General features: G+C 39.4%; 1 protein-coding gene across 1 annotated transcript in view; it reads right to left on the reverse strand.

Annotated features, from left to right (window-relative positions):
- The window catches only part of HACD3 (3-hydroxyacyl-CoA dehydratase 3), a 45,591-nt gene extending 41,620 nt beyond the window's left edge, over nt 1–3,971 (reverse strand). The window contains exon 1 of the mRNA XM_089666470.1: nt 3,794–3,971. Within this exon, the coding sequence (XP_089522596.1) occupies nt 3,794–3,871 (78 nt within the window). The 5' untranslated portion in view covers nt 3,872–3,971. The remainder of the gene's footprint in view (nt 1–3,793) is intronic.
- Nucleotides 3,972–9,885: the final 5,914 nt, after the last annotated feature.

Here is a 9,885-nt window from a genome sequence, read left to right on the forward strand (position 1 = left end):
TTATTTACTTTCAAGGGTGAGAGTATCACTTTTCTAAAAGGGTTTATTGAGTGGGTATTTACCACAAAGTAAGGTGTGCGGAGGTACGATTTATTGAGAAAGATACAGTGGCCATTCTCCTCTGAAGGGAGAAAAAGATACAGTGGCCATTCTCCTCTGAAGGGAGAAAATGATACAGTGGCCATTCTCCTCTGAAGGGAGAAAAAGATACAGTGCTCATTCTGCTCTGAAGGGAGAAAAAGATACAGTGGCCATTCTCCTCTGAAGGGAGAAAAAGATACAGTGGCCATTCTCCTCTGAAGGGAGAAAAAGATACAGTGCCCATTCTCCTCTGGAGAAAAAGATACAGTGCCCATTCTCCTCTGAAGGGAGAAAGATACAGTGCCCATTCTCCTCTGAAGGGAGAAAGATACAGTGCCCATTCTCCTCTGAAGGGAGAAAAGGATACAGTGCCCATTCTCCTCTGAAGGGAGAAAGATACAGTGCCCATTCTCCTCTGAAGGGAGAAAAGGATACAGTGCCCATTCTCCTCTGAAGGGAGAAAGATACAGTGCCCATTCTCCTCTGAAGGGAGAAAAGGATACAGTGCCCATTCTCCTCTGAAGGGAGAAAGATACAGTGCCCATTCTCCTCTGAAGGGAGAAAGATACAGTGCCCATTCTCCTCTGAAGGGAGAAAGATACAGTGCCCATTCTCCTCTGAAGGGAGAAAGATACAGTGCCCATTCTCCTCTGAAGGGAGAAAGATACAGTGCCCATTCTCCTCTGAAGGGAGAAAGATACAGTGCCCATTCTCCCCTGAAGGGAGAAAAAGATACAGTGCCCATTCTCCCCTGAAGGGAGAAAAAGATACAGTGTCCATTCTCCTCTGAAGGGAGAAAATGATCCACTAAAAAAAATCCACTAAATAAAAAAAACAAAAAAAACAAAAAAAAAACAGCAGCAACAAAAAAAACAATGTGATCCGCCCCCCTCCATTGGATGGCAGCCGGGATTAAATGGGCAGCAGAGTCTGTTTACATCCAACTGTCCGTGGGCTGTGTCTGTCTCTCAGCTGATCAGAAGGGAATCAGCAGATAGATCCCCTGCTGGAAAAGCGGATTCCACCCTGTGTGAAAGGAGCCTAAAAGATACACCGTAAATTCTCCTGCGAAGGGAGAAAAAGATACACTGAGGTTGATTTGCTAAAGGCAAATAATCTGTGCACTGAAAGCGCAGTTGCTCTAGATTTGATGGGAAGCTCTGAAATGAAAGGAAACTCTGCTAATTTCTATCATCCAATCATGTGCAAGCAAAGATGCTGTTTTTTTTTTATTTTCCTTGCATGTGATTGGGTATCCTTTGCAAAGTGAAGCTTTACCTCATTTACTAAGCTCTGGAGCAACCGCACTTGCAGCATGCAGACTATTTGCCTTTAGTAAGCCCGGGCTAAGTTAACACCACCCCGAAATCAGTCCGCAAAACGTGGTGCGATGTGCAGAATCAGATCACATAGGTGTGAATACCCGTGCGATCCGATTCTAGTGCGGACCATAAAAGGGTCCTACACGTTTTTGGTGCTGATGCAGTGCGATTTGAGCCATACATAATGTATGGCTCAAATCGCAACGCACGCAAGTCACATGTGATTTGCAGAGGAATGTGGTGCGGTACCTGAGCGAATCACATGCGATGTACCACACTATTAGTGTGAACCTAGCCGAAATCAACTCCATCGTACATTCTCCTCTGAAGGGAGAAAAGGATACATTGTACGTTCTTCTCTGAAGGGAGAAAAGGATACATTGTACGTTCTTCTCTGAAGGGAGAAAAGGATACATTGTACGTTCTTCTCTGAAAGGAGAAAAGGATACATTGTACGTTCTTCTCTGAAAGGAGAAAAGGATACATTGTACGTTCTTCTCTGAAAGGAGAAAAGGATACATTGTACGTTCTTCTCTGAAAGGAGGAAAGGATACATTGTACGTTCTTCTCTGAAAGGAGGAAAGGATACATTGTACGTTCTTCTCTGAAAGGAGAAAAGGATACATTGTACATTCTTCTCTGAAGGGAGAAAAGGATACATTGTACATTCTTCTCTGAAGGGAGAAAAGGATACATTGTACATTCTTCTCTGAAGGGAGAAAAGGATACATTGTACATTCTTCTCTGAAGGGAGAAAAGGATACATTGTACATTCTCCTCTGAAGGGAGGAAAGGATACATTATACATTCTCCTCTGAACAATACATTGTATCCTTTTTTTCTATCCAAAGGAAAAGAATATAAACAACAAATGCCTGTAAAAAGAAAAAAAAAAAAAAGGCTGTGGATGATAGTTTTTTGTTTTTCCATCTGTGTCCCACTGGGGAGATTTCCCTTCATTTCCTGTCCCATAGCTAAAACAGGAAGTAAGAGGAAATACCTGAAAATTAAGGGAATCCCTTGAAGCCCCCCCCCCTCAAGTCTCCAAAACTAGACGATTTCCCCTATTACTTTTCTGGGGACAAATTGGGATTTTCTTTTATTTTCACTTTCAATGATATCAGTAACCCGGACCAATAGAGAGGGTGAATCTCCCTAACAGGGGGCAAGGACAGCAATAAAACCTGACAGGGGGTCTAATCCCTCTCCACTCCATCCAAAAAGTTTTTCCTTTAGTTATTGTGTAACCAACAAAGAAGATGACAGGAGGACTGATAAATTTGCAAATATAACTGAAATTTGCATGAGATGAGATGATGTTATATAGAAGAAGTGTTCCTGACTGCATGCAGAGCTGGGAGCCCAGGGAGAGCAGGCCCCAGAGCCGAGACCCAGGAGCCCCGGGAGGGCAGACCCGGGAGCCCAGGGAGAGCAGGCCCCAGAGCCGAGACCCAGGAGCCCCGGGAGGGCAGACCCGGGAGCCCAGGGTCACGCCCCCCCCAATGTCTCTCTACACCCCCACTCTGCATGCACCCCCTCATCTCATGCCCCTCCCCATACACTTCCTGTTCTCCCCATGCACCCCCTTTTCTTTCTATGAACCCTTCTTCTCATGTCCCCCATGTCCTCCCCACTCCCTGTACCCATGCTCCCTTGTTTGTGACTACCTCCCCCCTCCCATGTTAACCCCCTCTTCTCCTCACGCCCCTCTTTCCTCCTCCTACTAACCCCCACCCCCAGCTGCCTGTGCCCCTCCTCCTCATGTCCTCCCCCCACCTCTCTCTGTGAACCCCTTCTCCTACCTCAGTGTCCCCCACAACTGCCTCTATGCCCCCCCCCATGTTAACCCCCCTCTTCTCTTCATACCCCTCTTTCCTCCTCCTACAAACCCCCACCCCTAGCTGCTTGTGCCCCTCCTCCTCATGTACACCCCCCCACCTTTCTTTGTGAACCCCTTCTCCTATCTCAGTGTCCCCCACAACTGCCTCAATGCCCCCCCATGTTAACCCCCTCTTTCCTCCTCCTACCAACCCCCACCCCTAGCTGCCTGTGCCCCTCCTCCTGTCATGTCCTCCCCCCACCTCTCTCTGTGAACCCCTTCTCCTATCTCAGTGTCCCCCACAACTGCCTCTATGCCCCCCCCCCATGTTAACCCCCTCTTTCCTCCTCCTACCAACCCCTACCTGCCTGTGCCCCTCCTCCTGTCATGTCCTCCCCCAACCTCTCTCTGTGAACCCCTTCTCCTATCTCAGTGTCCCCCAAAACCGCATCTATGGCCCCCCTCCTTCTCTGCCCATGCACCCCCTTTTCTCCCCTATGCCCCCTCCTCCCAATACACTCCAGTAGTGATATGACATGGTACAGATCTATATCCCCCTCCCCCCCGGTACCTGCACATCGCTGAGCTCCACCCTCAGGTAGATCTCCTGGTGCCGCTGCGCCCAGAACACCGGAGGGGTCAGACTCATCTCCTCTCCCCGACCGACCGACACACAGACACCGGCCGGGCTGTCACTGCACCACCTGGAGGAGGGCCGGGGGAAGCTCACCCTTCCATCCCACCTGAGGGCAGACCTGGCGAGTCACTTCCGTCCGCCATGATGGATGAGGGCAATCTGTCATCGCCGCTCAGATCCCCGGGCGGCCATCTTGACTCAGGGAAAGAAGCCAGGACTTGGTTTCCTGGGCAGAGGGGAAACGATTTTCAGCAAACACGAACCCACCGGAATGATATGGTGAATGAGAGTCTCCTGCACTCCGGGCATAGATGACAAATACTGACCGATCCTTATCACATCGCCACCGGGGACGGGGCTCTGATCCGGGGGAATGCTGAGAAAAGCCCCCTTCATCCCTCCTCCCAACACAGGTATTATCAGTCCGCTGGTGGGCGATAGAACAAGCTGGGGGGGGGGGGGGGTGATTATATAGGTTGGTGGCAGAGTAGAAACAGAGGAATCAGAATGGATAGAAAAAAGAAAAATTCTATATAAATATATTAAAATTTTATGTCAAATCTAACAATAATTAAAATATTATATAATACAATATAAAATAGAATAAACGTTAAAATAAATCAAAAGTAATATAATATCAACTATAACATAATATAAAATATAATTTTACAATATAAAATACAGTATAAAAATTTAATCAATAATAAAATCTAACAATATATAACCTAGCATAAAACATAATATAAAATATTATAATACAATATAAAATTTTAAAAAAATAATAATGTAAAAAATACCATAATATTAACTATAACATAATACAAAATATAATTTATAACATAAAATATAATATCTAATTGAACAAAATACAAAATCTAACAATATATAACATACCATAAAATATAATATAAAATATTATATAATACAATATAACATAAGAAATAAATTATATTAATGTAAAAAATACCATATTATTAACTATAAAATAATACAAAATATAATTTATACTATAAAATATAATATATCTAATTGAACAAAATACAAAATCTAACAATATATAACATACCATAAAATATGATATATAATTTTTTTATATCATATTTTATGGTATGTTATATATTGTTAGATTTTGTATTTTGTTCAATTAGATATTATATTATATTTTATATTATAAATTAGATTTTGTATTATGTTATAGTTAATAATATGGTATTTTTTACATTATTATTTATTTCTTATGTTATATTGTATTATATAATATTTTATTTTATATCATATTTTATGGTATGTTATATATTGTTAGATTTTGTATTTTGTTCAATTAGATATTATATATTATAAATTATGTTTTGTATTATGTTATAGTTGATATTATGGTATTTTTTTACATTATTATAATTTATTTTTTATGTTATATTATATAATTTTTTTAATAACATAAAAAATAAATTATAATAATGTAAAAAAAAACCATAATATCAACTATAACATAATACAAAACATAATTTATAATATATAATATAATATCTAATTGAACAAAATACAAAATCTAACAATATATAACATACCATAAAATATTATATAAAATAAAATATTATATAATACAATATAACATAAAAAATAAATTATAATAATATCCAAAATAATCATTATTAAATATCATTATTATTATTATTATACAGAATTTATATAGCGCCCACAGTTTGCACAGCGCTTTACAACGTGAGTACCATTACAATACAAAATCAATTCAGAGTATGCATGTTCTCCCTGTGCCTTCGTGGGCTTCCTCTGAGTACTCCGGTTTCCTCCCAAAGACATGCTGGTAGGTTACCGGTAATTGGCTCCTGTCTAAATTGGCCCTAGTATATGTATGTATAAATGTGAGTTAGGGACTGATTTGAATGTACAATATATGTAAAGTGCTGCGTAAATTGACAGCGCTATATAAGTACCTGTAATAAATAAAAATAAATTCAAAATCAATATAATATTCAACATATCAACTATACATAATATAAAATATAAAATTTTTTAACAAAACTTTAAATATAAAATAAAATGTAAAATATTATGTAATACAATATAAAATAGAATAAAATCTGAAATAAATTATAATATAAAAAAAGTTATATAATATCAACTATAACTTAATATAAAATATAATTTATAACATAAATATAACATCAAATTTAACAAAATGTGAAATTAAAAATATATAACAAGAAATCTTTAGATTGTACACCCCTTGAGGGTTAGGGACTGATGTGAATGTACAATAAATATGTAGAGCGCTGCGTAAATTGATGGTGATATATAAGTACCTGAAATAAATATATAATATAATATAAAATATTATGAAATACAATGTAAAATGTACTAAAATATAACATAAATTACAATAATATCAAAAGTAATACAATATTCGGCAGCACAGTGGCTAAATGGTTAGCACTTCTGCCTGGCAGTACTGGAGTCATTGGTTCGAATCCCAGCCACCTGCCTGAAGTTTGCATTTTCTCCCAGTGCCTGCGTGGGTTTCCTCTGGGTACTCTGGTTTCCTCCCACATTCGTAGGTGAATTGGTTCCTGTCTAAATTGGCCCTAGTATGTGAATGTAAGTTAGGGACCTAACAAACAATTATATCACAGTGGCTTAGTGGTTAGCACATCTGCCGTGCAGTTATTGGGTCATGGGTTCAATTCCTGACCATGGTGCCTCCTGCATGGAGTCTGCATGTTCTCCCTGTGCTTGCGTGGATTTCCTCCAGGTACTCCGATTTCCTCCCACACTCCAAAGACATGCTTAAAAGATATGGTTAATTGGCTCCTGTCTAAATTATCCTAGTTTCATCCCTGGCCATGCGGGATCTCCTGCATGGTGGGGGTTGGGAAAAGACCTGGCAACCTACCCTGTAAAATAATTGCTAAGAGAATTCATGGAAAAAGTCGCTTACGAGTGACAGTCCATGAAATCGCCAAGGGTCGGATACGACTGAATGGATATATATATATACAGTCAGGTCCATAAATATTGGGACATGGACACAATTCTAACATTTTTGGCTCTATACACCACCACAATGGATTTGAAATGAAACGAACAAGATGTGCTTTAACTGTAGACTGTCAGCTTTAATTTGAGAGTATTTACATCCAAATCAGGTGAACGGTGTAGGAATTACAACCGTTTGCATATGTGCCTCCCACTTGTTAAGGGACCAAAAGTAATGGGACAGAATAATAATCATAAATCAAACTTTTACTTTTTAATACTTGGTTGCAAATCCTTTGCAGTCAATTACAGCCTGAAGTGTGGAATGCATAGACATCACCAGACGCTGGGTTTCATCCCTGGTGATGCTCTGCCAGGCCTCTACTGCAACTGTCTTCAGTTCCTGCTTGTTCTTGGGGCATTTTCCCTTCAGTTTTGTCTTCAGCAAGTGAAATGCTCAATCGGATTCAGGTCAGGTGATGGACTTGGCCATTGCATAACATTCCACTTCTTTCCCTTAAACTCTTTGGTTGCTTTTGCAGTCTGCTTTGGGTCATTGTCCAACTGCACTGTGAAGCGTCCAATGAGTTGTGAAGAATTTGGCTGAATATGAGCAGATAATATTCCCGAAACACTTCACAATTCATCCGGCTGCTTTTGTCAGCAGTCACATCATCAATAAATACAAGAGAAGCAGTTCCATTGGCAGCCATACATGCCCACGCCATGACACTACCACCACCATGCTTCACTGATGAGGTGGTATGCTTAGGATCATGAGCAGTTCCTTCTCCATCCTCTTCTCTTCCCATCACTCTGGTACAAGTTGATGTCGGTCTCATCTGTCCATAGGATGTTGTTCCAGAACTGTGAAGGCTTTTTTACATGTCGTTTGGCAAACTCTAATCTGGCCTTCCTGTTTTTGAGGCTCACCAATGGTTTCCATCTTGTGGTGAACCCTCTGTATTCACTCTGGTGAAGTCTTCTCTTGATTGGTGACTTTGACACACATACACCTACCTCCTGGAGAGTGTTCTTGATCTGGCCAACTGTTGTGAAGGGTGTTTTCTTCACCAGGGAAAGAATTCTTCGGTCATCCACCACAGTTGTTTTCCGTGGTCTTCCGGGTCTTTTGGTGTTGCTGAGCTCACCGGTGCGTTCCTTCTTTTTAAGAATGTTCCAAACAGTTGTTTTGGCCACGCCTAATGTTTTTGCTATCTCTCTGATGGGTTTGTTTTGTTTTTTCAGCCTAATGATGGCTTCACTGATAGTGACAGCTCTTTGGATCTCATCTTGAGAGTTGACAGCAACAGATTCCAAATGCAAATAGCACACTTGAAATGAACTCTGGACCTTTTATCTGCTCATTGTAATTGGGATAATAAGGGAATAACACACACCTGGCCATGGAACAGCTGAGAAGCCAATTGTGCCATTACTTTTGGTCCCTTAACAAGTGGGAGGCACATATGCAAACTGTTGTAATTCCTACACCGTTCACCTGATTTGGATGTAAATACCCTCAAATTAAAGCTGACAGTCTGCAGTTAAAGCACATCTTGTTTGTTTCATTTCAAATCCATTGTGGTGGTGTATAGAGCCAAAAATGTTAGAATTGTTTCGATGTCCCAATATTTATGGACCTGACTGTATATGGATGTGAGGCTCCAAACCTTTTTTAAAAAAATAGCATCACAAGTGTATATGCACTATAAGGGGCAGCTAACACATTATTGGTATTTCATATTAATTATTATTGAGATTGGGACACTTATGCAGGCCATAGATGGGTCGAACACCGGCCGTTTTTTTAACAAAAAAAACAAGAAAATCGGTCGTTCAATAGGCCAACGTTACCACCAACGGTAAAAAAAATTGGCAGAAGGGAGAGGGGGAATTGTAAGGGGTACCCTGCCTAAAAGAAAAAACAGCATGGGGTTCCCAGGTCCCCTCTCAAATTCCATGTCAGGCATGTGGTTCCGCCCAAAAAAACATATCAGACCCTTATCTGAGCATGCAACCTGGCTAGCCAGGAAAGGGGGAGGGGGAATTGTAAGGAGTACCCTGCCCAAAAGATAAAACAGCATGGGGTTCCCAGGTTCCCTCTCAAATTTGGCCGGCATTTAATTACTTCTGTCCCGGCAGAGAGCTCCGCTATTATATTTGACATTAAAAAGTATAGTGGTTGCATCATTGTATTCATTTGTATCCATTTCTGATACAGATGTTTTTATTCGGATACAAATAGATACATTGTTGCAACCGCAAGACTTTTTCATGTCAAATATAATAGCAGACTGAAATTCTTATTCTTCTTTTTCTTCTTCTTTTTCTTATTCTTCTAGGTCACGGCTCATGCGCAGATTTTTTATTGGTAAAAAGATCGGCCGATTTGCCCATCATTGCTGCGAAAGTCGGCCGATCTGCAAAATTGGCCGATTTTTTTTTTCCAACTTTACCGATTAAAAAAATGTGCCAAAATCCAGAAAAACGGCCAACCAATTAACCCATTAATGGTGCAAAAATCGGCCGATTTATTTTTTCGCCCAAAAAATCAGCCGATTTTCGACTCATCTATGGCCTGCATAACACTGATGATTTTTTTTTGTTAATATCAATTTAAACATTTGCAGTAAGAGTTATCTACCTATTTCAACCGCTGTCACAATATCAAATATAACACAATATAACATACAATTATATATAATACTATATGAAATTGTATAAATATATTTAAACACACACATATATATATATTTATACACACACATATATATATATATATACATACATATATATATATATATACATACATATATACATATACATACATATATACACATACATATATACATATACATACATATATACACATACATATATACATATACATACATATATACACATACATATATATATACATACATACACATATATATATATACATACATACACATATATATATATACATACATACACATATATATATATACATACATACACACACATATACATATATATATATATATATA

Source organism: Staurois parvus, unplaced genomic scaffold, assembly GCF_062004578.1.
Source record: "Staurois parvus isolate SC_StPar_1 unplaced genomic scaffold, SC_StPar_1.0 ptg002726l, whole genome shotgun sequence".
NCBI classification, from domain to species: Eukaryota; Metazoa; Chordata; class Amphibia; order Anura; family Ranidae; genus Staurois; species Staurois parvus.